General features: G+C 51.6%; 2 protein-coding genes across 2 annotated transcripts in view; both read left to right on the forward strand.

The window, feature by feature from the left end:
- The first annotated feature begins 549 nt into the window (after positions 1-549).
- Positions 550-14,127, forward strand: LOC101517867 (complement C1q and tumor necrosis factor-related protein 9). Its single transcript, XM_004577579.2, has 4 exons — positions 550-740; positions 8,726-8,913; positions 12,041-12,103; positions 13,346-14,127. The coding sequence occupies exons 2-4, from the start codon at positions 8,748-8,750 to the stop codon at positions 14,113-14,115; spliced, it is 999 nt and encodes a 332-aa protein (XP_004577636.1). The 5' UTR covers positions 550-740; positions 8,726-8,747; the 3' UTR covers positions 14,116-14,127.
- Positions 14,128-16,885: 2,758 nt separating this feature from the next.
- Positions 16,886-19,456, forward strand: part of MIPEP (mitochondrial intermediate peptidase) — a 133,459-nt gene continuing 130,888 nt past the window's right edge. Inside the window, exon 1 of the mRNA XM_058670973.1 lies at positions 16,886-17,123. Within this exon, the coding sequence (XP_058526956.1) occupies positions 16,935-17,123 (189 nt within the window). The 5' untranslated portion in view covers positions 16,886-16,934. The remainder of the gene's footprint in view (positions 17,124-19,456) is intronic.

The raw sequence follows: 19,456 nt of genomic DNA on the forward strand, positions 1-19,456 counted from the left end.
GGGGATCCCATTGCAAGGGCTCAATTGGCTAAATCTTCAGCTGGCATGTACCAGGAATGCAAGAGAGAATAGCCCAGAGCCTTGGGAACCTGCTACTGTGTTGCAGACCTGCAAGAAGCTCCTGGCGCCTGGCTTCAGATCAGCTTAGCTTTGGCTATTGTGGCTGTTTGGGGAATGAACCAGTGGATGGAAGATTTTGCTGTTTCTCTAAATCTGCCTTTCCAATAAAAATAAATCTTAAAAAAAAACAAAAAAGGCTGGGGAGGATCAATGACCGCTGGAGGCGTGGTGGCACCAAGGTCCTCATGGCGGGGGAGCAGGTGGCATGGTCTCAACCTCACCTGCATACTCACCGCACACACGTCTCAATGCCCTGTTAGGTATCACGGGTTCAAAATCCCAGGCAGACTGGGCCACTGCCAGGACCGTCTGCTGCTCCGCAGGTAGCAGATTCCTGCCCTGCGAGTCCTAGCTCCAAGGCCTAGCTCGCTCCTACTGTCACAGGGATCAAAATCCAAAGTTCTCTAAACTGACCAGTGCTGAGAGAAGATGCCCTCTGACCCACAGGTGACTCAAGTTCCGAAGCTCTTCCCAGACATCTGTGCCTTCCTCCACTCCCTCCCCTTCCTGCTGTTTTTGCAGACGGAGCCCCTGGGGACTGCTGCAGCAGGAAGGCGCCACTGCTTCAGCTTGCCCTGGATTCCTGGTCTGTAGCAGCAGCCCGCAGCCCTGGGGGTCAGGTAAGTGTGTGAAGGAGCGTCTTTCCATTCAGTGGATACGATCTGACTGCTACCCCAGCTTAGCTGATCAGGGAGACGGAATCCTGCCTAGTGATTTGCCAAAAATAGTCAGATGCTTCTGGGAGTTTGGGAAAGAAGAGTAAGTAAACTGGCTCCAAAACTCATTCCCCAGGATGAAGCTAACCGGGCACTGAAAGCAGATTTTGAGCTTACTTTGCCAGCTAGCTCTCTGCAGACTGGCTGGGAGAGGGGTAGAAAACCTAGAAGAAATCATAAAGATAGCCTTTCTAGAATGCTTCCTGCTCAAGTGTGGCATTCATTTTGCATAAGTTTCTTATGTGTCTATTTCTATATCTGTGGTTATATTAATTTACACAGTGAACAAATATGTTTTTTAAAATGTACATATTAAGAAAAAGTGTACAAGGTATAGAGAACATGGAAAAAATATACAAGGGGATTTCCAGAAGTTCACAACGATATTTATTGCCACGATTTTGAAGTCCATGCACAGTTCATAATACTGATTTGTCATGAATTTCTTAGGAAGATGATTAGATAGTGCCTGTTGGCTGGTTCCCTGCCCAGATGCCAGCAGCAGCCAGGGCTGGGTGGCAGCTGTAATCCAGAACTGGCATCTCAGTCTCACACTTGGGTGGTGGGGACCCAGCTGCTTGTCCTGCCACCTGCTGCCTCCCACAGCCCAGATTGGCAATAAGCTCGAACTGAAAGCCAGATCCAGGAATTCAACCAGGCACTCTGATGTGGACCATGGGATGCCTTTTTGTTTTCAATTGATTATTTATTTTGTTTAGAAAGTCAGATTTACAGAGAGGAGAAGAGTTAGACAAAGATTTTCCATCCACTGGGTCACTCCCCAAGTGGCCTCAATGGCCAGAACCGAGCTGATCCAAAGTCAGGAGCCACGAGCTTCTTCCAGGTCTCCCACGTGGGGTGCAGGGTCCCAAGGCTTTGGGCCGTCCTTGAACTCTTCAAGCCTACGGATGTCTTAACCAATGACTTGGTTGCTAAGCTAGGGGCTGCCTCCTGTGGTGCTGACATCCCATGTGGGCACTGGTTCAAGCCCTGGCTGCTCCACTTCCAATCCAGCAGCTCCCTGCTAATGTACCTGGGAAGGCAGTGGAAGATGAACTGAATCCTTGAGCCCCTGCATCTATATTGGAGACCTGGACAAAGCTCCTGGCTCCTGGCTTCGGGCTGGCCCAGCTCCGACCATTGTGGCCTTTTAGGGAGTGAACCAACAGATGGAGGATCTGTCCCTCATCTCTGCCATCTGCCTTTCACATAAAAATAAGTAAATCATTTTAAAAAAAGCTGCTGGGCTAAACACTTAAACACTTGCCCCTCACGAATTTCTATAGACTCTTTAAATGGATGGATTTCAAAGAATTTTTCCACCAAAACAAAAACCATTTAAATCCATTTTGCATGAACTTTTTGAAATATATTTAGTGAAAACAACGTAGAGAATTTGTATTGTTTTCTGTGTTGAAATTTGTTGTTTAACTTACCTACTTTTATTCATCTAAAAGAGAAACAGAGAGCTCTTCATTTGCTGTTTTCTCTCCTCAAATGGCTGCAGGAGGCAGGGCCGGGCCAGTACGGGGGCGATGCGGGAGGAAGGCCGGGGCTTGGCAGCTCATCCCTCCAATCTTACACATGAGCAAATGGAGCCTCAGTGAAATTACCCAGCTGGCTTTCACCCGGTTTGTGTTAAATCGTGATATTGGGAGACGGTAAGCATTTTGAGAGTGAAAGCTCTCATCCTTGGCTGAGATTTCGAGAACATTCATCAGGAGAGGGTCCTGGGTTTATTGAGACATTGAGGAGTAAGGCAGAAATGCAAGTGGGAGAATCGCTGCAAGAATAAGCAGTCTCCTGGGTGAAGCCTGCACCTGTTGTGACTGGCACTAAAGCGGGGCAGGTGCCTGAGTCCTCGGACTCCTGTGCACCCACCCGGCCCCACGGGGCCACGGCACGCAGGGTGCCTGCATGGGGAGGGGGAGCCCAGAGGGGCCTCAGCCTCCGCGACTGGGCTGGGGGACACACTCAGGAGGGACCACCCGCTGGACAGCAGAGGCCTCCCTGCTGTCAGTCTTGATGGGTCAGCGAGTTTCTTAGAGGTGCATTTGTGTTACTCTCTTCTGCCAGAGATAGGCTCAATGGCACTGTGTTCTGGGGTGTTCTCTCCCAAATGCTTGCCTTTCTTGACGATCCAAGGTGGATACTACCCTGTGCATACCTCCACCCCCATGCATACCCCAGCCCATGCACAACCCCAGCCACATACACACCCCCATCCCATGCATACACCCACCCAGTACACACATCTCCATTCTGTGCACACACCCCCAACCTGTACTCACCCTGACCCTGCGCACACCCCACCCTGTGCACACACACCCACTGTGTACACACTCCCACACTGTGCACACACTCCCACCCTGTGCACACCCCCACCCTGTGTACACACCCCCACTGTGTACACTCCCAGCCTGTACATAACCCCACCCTGTGCACACACACCCACTGTGTACACACTCCCATACTGTGCACACACTCCCACCCTGTGCACACCCCACTGTGTACACACCCCACCCTGTGCACACACCCCACTGTGTACACACTCGCATCCTGTACACACTCCACCCTGTGCACACACTCCCACCCTGTGCACACACCCCACTGTGTACACACCCCACCCTGTGTACACACCCTACTGTGTACACTCCCAGCCTGTACATAACCCCACCCTGTGCACACACCCCACTGTGTACACACCCCACCCTGTGCACACACCCCACTGTGTACACACTCGCATCCTGTACACACTTCCACCCTGTGCACACACTCCCAGCCTGTACACACTCCTACACTGTACACAAACTCCCACACTGTGCACACACCCCACTGTGTACACACCCCACCCTGTGCACACACCCCACTGTGTACACACTCACATCCTGTACACACCCCACCCTGTGTACACTCTCACCCTGTACACACCCTCACCCTGTGCACACACTCCCACTGTGCACACCCCCACTTGTATACACCCCACCCTGTACACACACATACCCTATGCACACCCCCACCCCATCTACACCCCCACCCTGTATACACTCCCACTCTGACATATGCCCCTACCCTGTACATATACACATATCCTGTACACACACCTACCCCATCTACACCCCCACCCTGTGCACACACACTGTACACACTTCTACCATGTGCACACTCCCACCCTATACACACACACCCATCTTACACATGTCTTGCCACGGCAATGGGGGCGGGTCCCAGGAGAGCTCATGTCTTCCTAGCAGCCTGGATTCCACGGTGCACACTCCAACTGTACTTGAACCCCATGGCCCAGGATCTGGTATCCCAGTGACAAGCAGGAAGCAGCAGAGGCCAGAAACCGTGGACTCTTTTCGTCAGCCAGTAGTGCCATTGCAACATGTTCCTCTCAAAACTGAGAAGCTCATCAGTTAACTGGCACTCGGTGTGGAAAACACAGGCAGGATGAACACCCAGTCCGCTCCTCACCTGGCGGTGTGCTCACAGCAGGAGCCAGGTTACTGGCCACCCATTCACCAGATATTCATGAGATAGAAACATGAGGACCTGGAAGGTCATCCTTACAGTGCCATAAGTTAAGCCACTACCTGAGATATCGGCATCCCCTACGATGGGATCCCCAGTTCGAATCCCAACTACTTCACTTCAGATCCAGCTCCGTGCTTATGCACCCAGGAAAGCGGTAGAGAGCACCTGAATGCTTCCGGAAGAAGTGGCTGGCTCCTGGCTTCAGCCCAGCCCCCGCCGTTGTGCCCCTCGGGAGGCAAAACATTGGACGGGAGATATTCTGTCTCTCACTTTCAGGCCTGGTGGGTGAGATGCCCATAAACACGCCTGCATCCTGCATCTGGTGTCTGGGTCCCATGCCTGATTCCATTCTCCTGCTGATAGAGAAGGCTCCAGAACTCGGGTTCCTGCCGTCTCTTGAGAGACCTGGACTGAGTGTCTGGCTCCCATTTCAGGCGTGAGGGAGGAAGAAGGGAGTTAGTGGCTGAGCATTCTCTTTGTGTCGCTGTCTTTCAAAATCGTTTTTAAAGCGCTCTCACCCTGGCTGGTGCCTACTCAGCAGCGCCCTCGTGTGGGGGAGAGAGCTGGTGGGGCAGAGACCCAGGCGGAAGGCAGAGGGAGCAGCTGGCCACAGGGTGCGGAGGTAGTGAGCCTCCCGGTCTAGCAGAAAGGCCAGACCACAAGGGGATGAAGAATGAGACTAAGGGGCCCACCCTCTGCTTTGAGGAAAGCACGAATGGCTTTCTTTCTTTCTTTTCTTTTTTCTTTTTTTGGTATTTTTTCAAAATGACATTAAAATCGTTTCTACCATAGACCTCGAGCAATCCCTCAAGGTTCTGTTAGATATCAAACCTGTTCTGATTAGAGATAGCCGTGCCCACCACCCCCAGCTTCACTGCTCACTGGCAGTTCTGCAGAGCCCTGCGTTGAAATCTGTCTTCACGCTCCCCCACTGTGTGAGCCAGGTGGACACTTATCGAGGGTGCGGAAACAGAGAAGGAAGTTTGGAGACAGAGTGTGCTTGGACCTAACCTCATCTCCAGTAGGAGAGCAGAGAGCAGAATGCAGTCCACATCGCTATGGTCCGGTGATCTTGTTAGCACTGGAATAATCATTGTGCCGCCTAAATTGACAAGCCGGAAATATTTCTAAGATCATCAGCGGAGGTCATTTGCTGAACTTGAGATTTGGCGGGTCATTTCTAGGTTAAACACAGGAGGTTGGCGTAGAGTGAGCATGGAATTTGTCTCCAGAAAAACTCAATTTCCAGAAGCAGAGTAAGGTTGTGGCTTCGGAGGGCAGACGTCAGCTTCTCTTCCCCAAATGCTCTTTGCGTTAGGTTGCACCTGTGATGTGCAGACTTCCCCACACGATGGCGACAAAACCCTTTGGAAGACTGGCTAGTCAACAAGCATGTGTCTATAAGCAAACTCATTGGCTCTGTAAAACGGTATTGAGTAGAAAGAACGAACGTTCGGGACCTGGCACTGTAGCCTAGCGGCTAAAGTCCTCGCCTTGCACGCACCAGGATCCCATATGGGCGCCGGTTCTAATCCCGGCAGCTCCACTTCCCATCCAGCTCCCTGCTTGTGGCCTGGGAAAGCAGTCCAGAGCGGCCCAAAGCCTTAGGACCCTGCACTTGCGTGGGAGACCTGAAGGGGGCTCTGAGCTCCTGGTTTCGGTTCGGCTCAGCTCTGGCCGTTGTGGCTGCTTTGGGAGTGAATCATCAGACAGAAGATTTTCCTCTCTGTTTCTCCTCTCTATCTGACTTTCCAATAAAAATAAAATAAATCTTAAAGAGAGAGGGGGTGGGGTGGGAGGAAGGAAGGAAGAACTCCCTCACTCCAGCTTCCTAAACCAGTTTGTGCCCATTTGAAACTATTGGCTTCTAGTTTTGTCAGTTTGCATCTCTACGGAGTTACATTCACAATATGCATGGGATCTTACCCTACTTTTATAAGATTTACTTATTTTTATTTGAAAGGCAGATTTTACAGAGAGAGAAGGAAAGACAGAAAAAGAAGTCTCCCACCCACTGATTCACTCCCATAAATGGCCACCATGGCCAGAGCTGAGTCAGTCTGAAGCCAAGAGCCCAGGAGCTTCTGCTGGGTCTCCCACATGGGTGCAGGGACCCAAGGACTTGAACCGTCCTCTGCTGCTTTTCCAAGCCATAAGCAAGGAACTGGATCAGAAGTGGAGCAGCTAAGACTCAAACTGGCGCTCGTATAGTCCTGCTGACATTAGCAGGAGTAGTATCATTAGCCTGCTGGCACAGCACTGGCCCCATTCATATTTTTAGAAGACGTATTTGAAGAGCAGAATGACAGAGAGACAAACAGAGAGCAAGAGAGATCTGTTCACTGATTCACTCCTCTAATGGCTGCCACCCAGGAACTCAATCTGGGTCTCTCACATGGGTGGCAGGTGCCCAAGGACTTAGGTCATCGGATGCTGTTGCTTTCCCAGGCCTCTCTGACTATCCAGTGGCTGTGCAGATTGACAGGCTGTGAGCCCGGCTGCATCACAGTGCTGACCAATGGCAGCAGCCTGTTCTTGTCTTGGTTCCAGTTCTAAGACACCTGCTTTGCGGACACTCATTCCATGTGACAAACATTAGTGCCACCTGCTGTTCCAGCTTGATATCACTAGTCTCCCAAATGAGAAAACCCGTGCGTGAATTCTACACCCACTGATACTCTGAGATGCTCACAGCAGCCAGGGTCGGGCCGGGCTGAAGCTGTGAGTCAGGACTTCTGTGTGGCAGAAACACAATCACTTGAGCTGGCTTGCCACCTTCTGTGGTCTTTGCTAACAGAAAGTTGGAGTCAGGGGCCAGGGCTGGGACGTGAACACCCACTCCTAAATTCATCTTTAGTTCCATTTTTTTCATTAACTTTTTAAAAATAAAGATTTATCTATTTTTTTATTTGAAAAGCAGAGTTTCAGAGAAAGAAGGAGCGACAGAGAGGTCCTGTATGCACTGGTTCACTCCCCAGGTGGCTGCAATGGCCACAGCCGGGCGCCATGAGGCCAGGAGGATCCAAAGGCCTTCCAGCGAGGCAGGAGCCCAAACACGCGGGCCAGCCGCTGCTGCTTTCCCCAGGCCGTTAGTAGGGAGCTGCGTTAGCAATGGATGCATGGGTGCTGGCAGCTTTACCCCCTGTGCAGTGACACTGGCCCCTAAACGTAGCATCTTGACCATTTTAAATGTAAAGTTCAGAGGCATTAAATACATTTTTATGAGACAACCAGCACTGCTTACCTCTGCAATGTTTTCATTGTCCCAAACTGAAACAATTTTCCCATTAAACAACTCACCCTCTCCCCTTCTTCTGAGCCCTAAGTTCTATGAATGTGACTGCGCTATCTCATGTAATCACTCAGCGATTACATGAAATCACTCAATATTCGTCTTTTTTGTAATTGCCTTATTTCAGTTAGTGCAGGGTCCTTATGGCCCACCCCTGTGGTAGCATGAGTCCAAATTCCACCCTTTTTAGGGCTGAGTAATATTCCAGTATGAGTAATATTCCATATTGGCAGACATTCTTGGCTCTTAGCAGGGATGTTGGCGTAAGCATGGGTGTTCCATCTCAGTCCCACCCGGAGCCTTTCTTTCTTTTGAGTGTCTCCCCAGAACTGGCACGGGGGATCCATGGTGATTCTGGTTTGCTCTACTAGGTAGAAGGTGCTTTCACGGACATTGTGGTCAAATGTGTCCTTTGCAACAGGCACGGGAGATAAGGAAGCATTCATCTTTCCTGGGGCTGCCAGAAGCAAAAAACAATCCATAGTGCAGCACTTTTTAAAATATTTATTAATTTTTATTGGAAAGACAGGTTTACACAGAGAAGGAGAAATAGAGAGGAAGATCTTCCATCCACTGGTTCACTCCCCAAGTGGCCGCAGGGGTTGGAGATGAGCTGATCTGAAGCCAAGAACCAGGAGCTTCTTCCAGCTCTCCCACATGGGTAGAGGGTCCCAAGGCTTTGGACCATCCTGTACTGCTTTCCCAGGCCACAAGCAGGGAGCTGGATGGGAAGTGGAGCAGCCAGGACACAAACTGGTGTCCATATGGGATCTTGGTGCATGCAAGGCGAGGATTCAGCCACTGAGCCATCCCGCCAGGTCCATTCATGCAGAATTATCCTCGCCTCAGACTGCACTTCCTCATTGATCAGTTGCCTCTAAGAGGGGTCCCAACAACACGTGCTACCTCCCAAGGAGAAGGTCCCTAGTCGACACCTGGCTGTCTCGTCTCACCTGCTCTGCCCCAGTGTGGAGCCTCCTGGCACCACAAGGAGCAGAAGCTGCGTTCCTGGCACTGACGACAAAGCTTCCTGCTTGAGGTTTCTATTTCCCTCTTCCAGCTTGGACTCCGTCACCCGAGCCATGAGGATCTGGTGGCTCCTGCTCGTCATTGGAGTCTGCTTGGGGAGTGTGAGCTTGCAAGACACCTGCAGGCAAGGACACCCTGGCATGCCTGGGAGCCCAGGTCACAACGGCCTGCCTGGAAGAGATGGACGAGACGGAGCCAAGGGCGACAAAGGGGACACAGGTACTGGCCGCCATGGCGTCCACTGCCCTTCATCCTTCTCTCTCATCGTCTGTGTGCGTTCACCTCCTCACTCACTCACCCCCAATCATCCCCCCAACGGTCCAGGGGTCTGCCCAGCACGCAGCCATCAGGCGCTTCTCCGTGTTAGATTCTGTGCAGGGGTAGATGCGGGAGGAGACTCGTCTGCTGCTGCCCTCATGAGTCTTGTTTTGGGCTTAAAGGTTTATTTATTCTTCATCTGAAAAGCAGAGTTAAAGAGGGATAGAGAGAGAGAGCTTCCAGCCACAGGCTCACTCCTCAAAAGGCCTCAACAGCCAGAGCTGGGCTGATTTGAAAGTGGGGGCCAGGAGCTTCTTCTGGGTCGCTCAGTAGCTACAGGGGCCCTAGATGTTGGACCATCTGCTGCTGCTCTCTCTAATGCACTAGCAAGGAGCGGGGTCGGAAGTGGAGCAGCCGGGACTCAAACCGGTGCCCATACAGGATGCTGGTGCCGCCGGCAGAAGTTTGGCCTTCTGTGTCATGGTGCCGGTCCCCAGGGGTAGCTGTTTGTTGGCTTTCTCTTTTGACTCCCCAGAGCACCCTCAGGGGTGTCGTCATCTCTGCTCATCGACCAACTGCAGACTGACGCTATCTGGAGAACATTAGCTTTTGTACTAAATAGAAAAATAGTTTTTCTTGTCTTTATTCACTAAACAATATGGTGTCACAGCTATTTACTTGACATTCACTTTGGAGCAGGTGTTACAGGCAGTGTAGGGGATTATAGCAGAGGGGTGGGCATTGTGATGCTGTGTGATATGCCACTGTCTGTGGTGCCGGCATCCCAAATTGGCTTTGTTTGTGTCCTGACTGTTCCGTTTCCCATCCAGCTGGCTGATGTGTCTGGGAAAGCAGTAGAAGGGGTCCCTGCACGCATGTAGGAGACCTGAAAGTGTAATACTTGCACATTTTCACAGAGTGCAATCTCATATTTTAACACCTATGTACAATGTCCATAGTGTTTTCAAAATAGGAAGCTAAAAGAACAAACCAAACGAGGGCTGGAGGGTAAACGCCTGGGGACTTCCCCCAAGTCCTCTCACAAAATTGCCCCAGTTTGACAAGAAGCATGGGCAAGGACATTGTCAGGCTGCAGAAGGACTCGCTGGGGAAGCTCTCCTGTGTGTTTTCCTACTAAGGATTGGCTAACTTCCTCAGGACACTCATATTACACAGAGGTCATTGTTCTTCAGCATTCCAGAAAGTCAAGAAGCATTCGGCATCCCCCAAGCATCCCTGAGGACTGCCGCCATGACCTGTGCTCATGAGCAGTCCCCCTCGGCCCTGTCTGGACCACTTCCACCTCCGGCCTGCTCCTCCTCCTCCGCCATCACTTCATCCTCAGGACCACAATGCCAGAGCTGCGTTTCCTGTTCTGGGTCTTCCAGGAAATGCCTTGGGGTCTGGAGCTTACCTGGTGGAGAATTCCCGTAGCAGACCCTCCTCTTGTCTGGGGCTCGTCTGAGCGCAGCAGCTCTGGTCTCCATGAGCAGAGTTGGCTGCGTTGTGATTTTTTTCCAGCAGGAATTCCACAGACTGAGCTGGTTGACATGTCCATGGTGTTAGCTGATGTTGCTGCTGTTAATTAACCACCAATAGCTTTAATCTGTCCCTCAAAAATGAAGTACATGACCGGTCACCATGGACTCCATCATCAATGTCCCCTCTTCGTCTCTTAAAAGGCGTTAGTAGGTTGAAAACACTGATTTCGTTGAGGCAAATTTTACCCTAAACTTTTTGTAAAGCATTAATGTGTTCACCATTCTTACTCTAAGCTTTTTCATCATGAATTTGATGTACTTTTTAAAAAAAGATTTATTTATTTTTATTAGAAAGGCAGGTATACAGAGAGGAGGAGAGACAGAGGAAGATCTTCCATCTGATGGTTCACTCCCCAAGTGGCCACAAAGGCCGGAGCTGAGCCAATCTGAACTCAGAGCCCCCTTCGGGTCTCCCACATGGGTGCAGGGTCCCAAGGCTTTGGGCTGTCCTCCACTGCTTTCCCAGGCCACAAGCAGGCAGCTGGATAGGAAGCGGGGCTGCCGGGATTAGAATTGGTGACCATAAGGGATCCTGGTGCGTGCAAGGTAGACTTTGGCTGCTAGGCTACAGTGCCAGGCCCAAATCTGATGTATTTTTATTTTAGCACTAGCAGAATTCATTTGCTCAGACAGGAGCTCTTTACACTCTGATATTGTAGTACTTCCTGTTATAACAAGTTAGTGTAAATGTATTGGTAGAAAAAGAACTTTTAAAATATATGCAAAATATTTTAAAAATACGTATTTTTCATAAATGTTATAATGTACTTTCTGGAAATCTGCCCCGTATATTTTTCAAAAATAAATATGTTATATTTTAAATATATATAATATATATAATGTTTCTCAGAATGATACCCGATTCCCTTAATTTTATAACCTTGCAATGTGTATTTTTGTTTGTTTGTTTTACTTTATTTTTTTTTTCTGACAGTGCATTTTTTCATACATAGATTCTTTTATTACACTTATTTATTTTTATCTGAGAGGCAGATTTTACAGAGAGAGAAGAGCGGTCTTCCATCTGCTGGCTCACTCCCCAAATGGCTGCAAAAACCAGAGCCGAACTGCTCCAAAGTCTGGGTCTCCCACGTGGGTGCGGAGGCCCAAGGACGTGGCCCGCTCTCTGGTGCTTTCCCAGGTCATAAACAGACAGCTGGATCTGAAGTGGAGCAGCTGGGACTTGAACCCTGTGCCCTTGGAGTGCCGACACCACAGGGTGGAGGATTGATTTGCTGTGCTACCGTGCCAGCCCCTGAACTGAGTCTTCATCCCAGGAAGGAAATGCAGCAATGATGGCCTGAGGATGTCCTGAGCACGCAGAGAGGACTCGGTCCGGGCCTGCCTGGCTGCCCGGAGCTTCCTGCCGCAGGGCTCCCTTGTTCCCTGATCCACCTGCAGCTCGCTCCTGCTCCCCTCATCCGCTGGTGCTGCTGTAAGCAGGAAGCACTAGCTCGTGGACAGACAGTGTTCAGGGAGGAGTCCAGGGCTCACGGGGATGGCAGTCAGGAGTTTAACACTTTTCTGTCTTCTTCTTCCTCACGCAGGGGAACCTGGACATCCTGGAGACCCAGGGAAGGATGGAAGGAGTGGAGAGAAAGGAGAGCGAGGTCAGACCGGCTGCTCCCTGACCACACTCCAGGGACTTACCAGTAGCTGTGAAGTGCGATCCAGTGAGGCCGCACGGTGCTTGCTCTCTGGGAGTTCACGATTAGTGCAGGAACTGGCCAACTTGTTCTGTAAAGGGCAACGGTTTGGGTTTAGCTGGTCCTGTTGGGTCTGTTGCCGCCGCTCAACACTGCTGTCACGGCAGCAGCAGCTGTGGGCACTGCCTTTATGAGCCTGAGTATGTGCCAGGGATGTTGTCTGTGTGAAGACCGGAATTTCCACTTTGTACGGTTTTTGTATATCCGAGAATATTCTTTGAGCCCAATTAAACAGGTAAACCATTCTCAGCCCCCGGGCTCTACCAGATAGGAACCTGGATTTGATCTGTGGGGCATTTTTTGCCAAACCCTGAGTCCTGAGGGGTGCAGTTAGATTTTGGCTCCATGTACCTGGCAGCCTGGCCATAGAAGGAAGCACCAGTGAGGTAGGATGCCAGCAGTTGACCAGTGATGGAGAGAGCGGTGCTTGCCATGGCAAGCACACAGACTGCCCATGCACCTTGGTATGTAAACACTCATGCTAAACAAGGCAGTGTCACCCAGGTCTGTAGATGAGGGGACACAGGCCCATGAGCTGGCCTGACATAGTGTCGCACCTGGCATTTAACCAGAATCCGTGCTGGTCCCGCCACTCCCCAGTCTGGATGGAGACACAGAGACACACCAAATGAGGCAGAGTCATTGTGGACGGGCCGGGGCTGGCCAGTGGGGCGTGGTGATTGTCTCCCCGAGGAGTTGATTTTGTGTTCCCGCCAAGGGAGGGATGTCTGAGGGTTGGCCTGACAGAGCAATACCAAGAAAGACAGACAGGAGTTCTACTTGTTGATTCACTCCCAAAATGCCTGGAACAGCTGGAGTTGCCGCCGGAAGCTGGGAACTCAATCCGGGTCTCCCACACGCATATCAGGAGTCCAGGTAACTCCCAAGGTCGGCATCAGCAGGAAGCTGGAGTCCAGAGCAGTGCAGAGACTGAACCCAGGTGTCCAGATATAGGGCAGCGTAGCTGGTATCTTGACCACTAGGCCCAATGCCCATCCCAGGAGCTGCTGCCCAGATACTAATCCAGTAGTTGCATGTGTGCAAAGCCTGAGCAAGGGCCCTGAGCATGCGCAGACTTGGGGAAGGGGAAGTGGTCCCCAGACAGGTGTTTCACAGGCTCTTCTTGTTCTCTCTTCCTCTGTGCAGGGGCAGATGGCAAAGTTGAAGCAAAAGGCATGAAAGGCGATCCCGGCTCACGAGGGTCTCCAGGGAAGCATGGACCCAAAGGATCCGTGGGCCCCGTGGGAGAGCCAGGCCTCCAGGGAGAGACAGGCCCTCAGGGGCAGAAGGGGGAGAAAGGTGATGTGGGCCCCATGGGGCCAGAAGGCCAGACTGGAGACCCTGGACCTGCAGGCCCGATGGGCTTGCGTGGCCCTGTTGGCCCCATAGGCAAGCCTGGCCCCAAAGGAGATGCTGGCCCCGTGGGACCCCAGGGTGAGCCAGGAGTCCGAGGAATGAGGGGCTGGAAGGGGGATCGAGGAGAAAAAGGGAAAATCGGTGAGACTCCAGTGACGCCCAAAAGCGCGTTCACGGTGGGCCTCACGGTCCTCAGCAAGTTCCCAGATGCCGACGTGCCCATCAAGTTCGACAAGATCCTGTACAATGACCTCAACCACTACAACGTGGCCACGGGGAAATTCATCTGCTACGTCGCCGGCGTCTACTACTTCACCTACCACATCACGGTCTTCTCCCGGAACGTTCAGGTGTCCTTGGTCAAAAACGGGATGAAGGTACTGCACACCAAGGACGCCTACATGAGCTCAGAGGACCAGGCTTCGGGCGGCGTGGTCTTGGAGCTGAAGCTGGCGGACGAGGTGTGGCTGCAGGTGGCGGGAGGAGAGCGCTTCAATGGCTTGTTTGCCGACGAGGACGATGACACCACCTTCACTGGCTTCCTTCTGTTCAGCACCTAGGAAGGGCGAAGGCTTGGTACACTTGCCCCCGCGGCCATTAGGATCCGCTGGGGGAAGATGCCTTGTCGTGGTTTGATGCTATTCATTCTCGCATTTCCTGCAATAATCCTGAAAAGGGCCAGACAAGAAAATGAAAATTGAGTCTAAAACTGAAAATCCTGAGGCCACAGTTGTAGCACAGTACGATAAGCCTTCATCTGCAATGCCAGCATCCCCTTTGCCCACTGGTTCGAGCCCCAGCCATTCCACTTCCAGTTCGGCTCCCTTTTAATGCACCTGAAAAGCAGGGCCCCTTCGCATCTGTGTGAACTGTGAAATGAAAATTCCTAAAACTGATTCTACAAAAAGGAAAACAAGCCTATTCCTCTTCGTGACGAATAAGAGCTTTAAGCTGGCGATAGCGAGATGCTACGGACAGCTGCAGACACTTCATGGTCACGGCCATGCAAGCCAACAGATGGCTGCTGGGAAACCCTTGGCCAGACTGGAACCGGTGTTTGTTTGCTAGTATTGCCGTAACAAAGCACCACACAGTGCGAGGCTTAAGGAACTGGCCTTACTCCCTGGGGGTCCCATTAACAGGGTCAGGAGCCTCCAAGGTCAGTCTCCTCTTTAAAGGGGAATTCTTTCCTAAGGCCTCTGGCAGCCCTGAGCGCTTCTTGGCTTGTGTTTACATTTACCTTGCTAAGATGAAAGGGAGAAATAAACAAGATGTCAGCATTACAGCTAGAAGTACAAGATCAGGGTGCATTTACTCAGCACCTCACTCTGCGATAGGAACGTCCCAGACGGGGTCTTGTCTGCTGCATCAAACACGTGCCCTGATGGCTCTGATTTGAACAGATTCCATCTGTCTCCTCTCCTTATGGCCAACTTTCCCTAACGTCCACTTCTAGGACAAGTCTTCTCAACAGTGTAGGGTCGACTTGAGCTGCAGACCTGGTGATCGGAACAGCCCCTGATGCCATTGGTCCCATCGGAGAAGCAGCTGTGCATCTGTGGGTGTGCTGCAGACAAGGCCTGCTGTTGTCAGCTGAAGCAAGGACAGCAAGGATATTTCAGGAGTTGGAAACCTAGTCCCTAAATTCTCATGTGAATGGTAAAGCCTTTTAAAGTGGAAACCAGGGTTAGTTCCTGTGGGGCCCTGGGATGAAGCTGGTGGCCTTGTAGGAAGAGGAGGCGGCCTAGCTGGGGCAGCTGCTCCGTGTCGCCCTGAGTATCTGTTCTTCACGAACAAACTCACTCTAGCTCTCCATGCTGGCAGCAGAAACCGGACAGGGCCCCATGCTTCCAAATGCAGCTGTGTCTGCAGGCCCGTGAGCCCTGGACTGTTAGGCTGCACCAGCCCACATGTTGCCTTTACTTAAACTAGACTGCAGCTGTGGTGTTGTTTGTCACTGCCACTCGTGGCCTGTGGTCCAGGGAGAGGGGCAGCATGGTGTGTGGGAAGAAGCCCGAAACCAAGGCTTGAGGGACGTGGCTTTCCTTTGGCTGTTACAGAGGAATCTGCATTTATTTTTTCTGTGCCCAGGCACCTGCTATGCAACTGTGAGAGAACTGAGTCATTTCCTGAGTGCTCAGTCCTCCTTATTCTTTGAGTAATTGCATATGCCTACACTAACATAACAGGCTTTTTATGCTGAGAATTTAAACCATATGTATTCCTAGAATTTGTCTAAGCAAATAAAGACTACTGGCTTCCTGTGAGTTTGAAAGAATCATTCTTGCCACACTTTTCTAATTCCTTATATGATTTCACCAGGTCACAGAAATGAACTATTCACATTTGCGGCAGCTTGAAAAAGCTGGGGCAAGAGGTCGGTGTGATGGCTCAACTGGCGTCCCGTATGGGCACCAGTTTGAGTCCTGCCTGCTCCACTCCCCATCCAGCTGTCTACCGTGGCCTGGGAAAGAACTGGAGGATGGCCCAAAGCCTTGGGAGATCCAGAAGAAGCTCCTGGCTCCCGGCCTCAGATCGGCACAGCTGCAGCCATTGCGACCCATTTGGGGAGTGAATCAGCCAGTGGAGGTCTTCTTTCTCTTATGTACCTTCTCTTTGTTAAGCTGCCTTTTAAGTAAAAAGAAGTAAAAAAATAAATCTTTTTTTATAAAATTTGAAAGGCAGAGAGAGAGACAGCATTCTCATTTGTTGGTTCAGTCAGCTGCAGCTGGAGACGGGACCTCAATCTGAGACTGTCATGTGGGTGGCCAGTCAGGAGGACCCAGGGTGCACATTGGCAGGACGCCAGAGGTGGCAATGCAGTTCAGATACTGCCCCGAGATACCTGTGTCCTCCTTGTACCATTTCTATTGTAGATTATTACAATTTCACAGACCCAAATAGGTGGAGATTCCTGCATAGTTAATTCACGCAGCTGCACATAACCACAGCTCATGTGCAGGGTGGTCCGTGATTATTTCAAGATCTGCCCACAGACCTTGTCACCAGGTCAATGGGGGAGGCACCACGAGCTCACACGGCTGCCTTCTCTCTCTGATTCCCGCTCCAGGAAGAATTCCAGTGCTTACTCATCACTTTCCAAGCTCGCCGTTCCGTACTCCAGGCTCGCGGGGGCGCCCTTCTCCCGAGGCAGCCTAGAAGCCTGAACGGTGACGCTCTTGCTCACGTCCGATTGACTCGCTCCCCGACCCGGAAGCACGGCCGTCACGTGATGCAGCGCGGGCCGCTGCCTTGACAACGCGGAGCGCGTGCCCTCGGGGCACTGGGTCTGGGGTCTGCAGACAGGATGTTGTGCACCTGGAGGCTGGGCGGTCTGGGGGCTGGCGTCGGGGCTCTGAGTCTGGGGACTGCAGACAGGATGCTGTGCACCCGGAGGCTGGGCGGCCTGGGGCCTGGCGTCGGGGCTCTGCGGCCCAGACGAGCCTGCCGGGGCTGCCTCGGCGCGGGGAGCTGGGCACGGACAGTGAGCACAGGCTGGTCCCCGGTGGGCGCCGCCTTCAATGTCCAGCCCCGAGGGCACCGCTGGCACCTGCTGGGCGAGCGTCAGGTGAGCACGCTGGGCGGGGTCCGGGGAGGTTGGCCGGGCCGGCCTCGGTGCACCTGTCTTGAAGCAGGGGCTGTCGGCTGCGCCTCCCCCTTTGGCTCCGGTCCAGCCTTGCTGCCACCCGGGAGTGGACCCTAAAGGGGGCTTGTGTGGGTTCGCAGGCGATGTCCAGGAGTGCTTGTGAGGTCTCGGCCGGCCTGGGTCGGGTCATGGTCATTCCATTATGTCCAGAATGTCATCACCCCATAGCCATGATTTCAGAACTTTGCACTTTCAGGATTGCTTAACATTTTTTTAAAAATATATATTTATTTATTTTTTAAAGGTTTATTTATTTTATTACAAAGTCAGATATACAGAGAGGAGGAGAGACAGAGGAAGATCTTCCATCCGATGTTTCACTCCCCAAGCAACGGCTGGTGCGCGCCGATCCGAAGCCAAGAACCAGGAACCTGTTCCAGGTCTCCCACACAGGTGCAGGGTCCCAATGCATTGGGCCGTCCTCAACTGCTTTCCCAGGCCACAAGCAGGGAGCTGGATGGGAAGTGGAGCTGCTGGGATTAGAACCAGCGCCCATATGGGATCCCGGGGCGTTCAAGGCGAGGACTTTAGCCGCTAGGCCATGCCGCTGGGCCCTAAAAATTTTATTTAACAATAGTGTTTACATAGTTGAGAGGGAGGCATGCCCCATGAGGGAGGATTGAGGTATGGAGGAAGGTGGGTCGGACAAATATTTAAGTTTTTCTATTTTGTGATCTTAAATTTTATTTTTTAATAATGAGTACATAGTTGATCAAGGTGGGAAGGATGGGGTTTAGGGAAAATTGGGTGAATTCATTGCTTCCAAATTAGCTGTTTCTTCTTGTTCCTGGGGGAAGGGGAGAAACAAAGGGGGGAATCACTCACGACTTTCCGCAAGTCCCAGTCCCCAGGGATGAGGAACCACCACCTCACATCAACCCAGAGTCTCCGAGGGTTCTGTCCAGGTGGCCTGGGTAATTCTGAAATGCTGCCGATGTCACCGACCCAAGGATGATGTCACCCTCCAGGTGTCCATTGGCTCCATTCACCGAGATTTTTTTTTGCTGCTTTTCTTTTTCTTCTCTTTCTGTGGCGTGGTGGGGAGCCGGGGGGGGGGAGGATATGCCTTGCTGTTAAACTCCATCAGCCCCCCCGGGATAGGTGGTGGTCATTTGCTATCGTCTTAGAGACCCCGATGTGGGGAAGCATGTTCGAGGGTGTTACTGGAATGGATTTGATAGCTCTGAGATGTTGTTGGTTTATTGCTGCTGGATTGAGTCTCTCCAGGGTGTATTGGCTAAGTCCACCCCAGTGCCTCCACAGACAGACACTTGCTGGAAAGCTTGGCCGGGGAACCAGCGGTCCTGCTCTGCTTTCCGTGCTGTGGCCAGGCACTCGGTACCCGCTGCTGGCCCGGATGCTGTGTCCTCTGTGTCCTCTGTGTCCTCTGTGTGCATCTGTGTGCATCTGTGTATTCTTTTGCACGGCGTGGGCATCAGGAACTGAGGAGGCCCCAGGCTGCTTGCAAGATGCAAAATCCTGTTGATAGAGTCTGACTTCCTAGAGTGCCCTTGAGTTGTCATAGTGGTTTCTTAGCCCCCCAGGAAGTACCTAGATCTACTTGTTTGGTTCTTGTTTGTTTCTGTATCCATTTCGCTGAACTGGTTGTCTGGCATTAAGCAATTTAGTGAGCGAATGAATGAATGAGAGGCAAAAGAAAGGCACGCGAAAAAGGATTGTAGATTCTGTCTGTATCAGGTGAAATATTAGTTTTGTTTTTGCCTTTTAAAAAGTCTGATTATAGCACTTTTTTTTAAATATAGAGGGGTGTAGAACACAATGCTATGAGGTTAATGATGTGTTTCTTTTTCTCTGTTATGAGCTCTGTAAAGATTCTCTTTGAGACGGGCCGCACGCCAGTGTCCGTGACAGTCTGTCATGTTGGTATGTGCATGGTGGGTGTGCGGATGACCCCTCTGTGTAGGTGCTCCCCAGAGAAGGGGCAGGGAGGCCTGGGGTGGCTGCGCAAAGCATGTCACTATGGGGTTGCTTTGGTTCAGCATGATTTCATGTACTGATACCAGATTTTCAAATCTCTGAATTGATGTTCACCTTGAAAAAAATGCTTTTAGTGAATTTTTTCTTTTTTTTTTTGAAATAGAGAGAGTGAACTCTCTGCTGGTTCACTCCTCTGTCTGCCTACATCAGCAGGGGCTTGTGGCAGGCCAGAGCCGGAAGCCAAGGCAGGGATCTGTTGAGTGACTCTCTGGTGGGGGCTGTTCACTGCTGCCGCCCGGGGCAGGGCAGCGGGCAGC

This window comes from Ochotona princeps, chromosome 12 (assembly GCF_030435755.1).
Source record: "Ochotona princeps isolate mOchPri1 chromosome 12, mOchPri1.hap1, whole genome shotgun sequence".
In the NCBI taxonomy this organism is placed as follows: domain Eukaryota; kingdom Metazoa; phylum Chordata; class Mammalia; order Lagomorpha; family Ochotonidae; genus Ochotona; species Ochotona princeps.

Excerpts from the sequence above, each read along its gene's own strand:
- LOC101517867 (XM_004577579.2), top strand. The coding sequence starts at position 8,748 with ATGAGGATCTGGTGGCTCCTGCTCGTCATTGGAGTCTGCTTGGGGAGT. Across the intron at positions 8,914-12,040 it reads GGGCGACAAAGGGGACACAG|GGGAACCTGGACATCCTGGA; the intron begins GTACTGGCCGCC and ends TTCCTCACGCAG. Across the intron at positions 12,104-13,345 it reads TGGAGAGAAAGGAGAGCGAG|GGGCAGATGGCAAAGTTGAA; the intron begins GTCAGACCGGCT and ends TCCTCTGTGCAG.